Raw genomic sequence first — 624 nt, forward strand, 5'->3', positions numbered from 1 at the left:
AATAAAAATAAAATAACATATTAAAATAAAAAAATCAAATAGAATAAAAATTAAAATGAAATACAGTCAATTTTAAATAAAATATAAATAAGATTTAAAATCAAAATTAAATAAAATAGAATAAAATAGAATAAAATAGAATAAAATAAGATAAAATACATCTCTTGGCCTTCAGTTTCTATTTTATCTGTTTCATGTTATTAATTACTTCCCAATGGTTACAATTTCTCAACCATATCTGAAACCCTTGAAATTGCTGTGTGATATCAGTCTGATATTTGATTATATTAAGAAGAAATCAGAACCAATAAATGCTATTTAAGCTGGGCAGTCAAAGCCTCTTTGGACAATAAAGGCTTATCCTCAATTTGATTTTTGGAAAGGCTCTTCATTGCAAATACTATTTCTTATCCTACACAAGTTCCCTTTCTAAAGAGGGAATGCGTGGAAAAGCAAACAGACTGAATTCTGCAAAATCCTTCTGGAGAACTAAGGGGGACCCATAGGCTGCAGATTTTGGAAAATACATCCTGAAAGCACAAAAACATGACAGTCAAATAATTCAATAAAACCTTGTGGTCCCCACTAGTGAATTTATTCCCACAAGGCAGGAATTTTTGCTCT

General features: G+C 29.2%; 1 protein-coding gene across 1 annotated transcript in view; it reads right to left on the minus strand.

Moving 5' to 3' along the window:
• IFNAR1 (interferon alpha and beta receptor subunit 1) overlaps positions 1–236 on the minus strand; it is a 16,847-nt gene extending 16,611 nt beyond the window's left edge. The window contains exon 1 of the mRNA XM_057383313.1: positions 223–236. Coding sequence (XP_057239296.1) covers positions 223–236 — 14 coding nt within the window. The remainder of the gene's footprint in view (positions 1–222) is intronic.
• Between the last annotated feature and the right edge of the window lie 388 nt (positions 237–624).

This window comes from Malurus melanocephalus, unplaced genomic scaffold (genome assembly GCF_030028575.1).
Source record: "Malurus melanocephalus ecotype Western Australia unplaced genomic scaffold, MMel_1.1 scaffold_623, whole genome shotgun sequence".
In the NCBI taxonomy this organism is placed as follows: Eukaryota; Metazoa; Chordata; class Aves; order Passeriformes; family Maluridae; genus Malurus; species Malurus melanocephalus.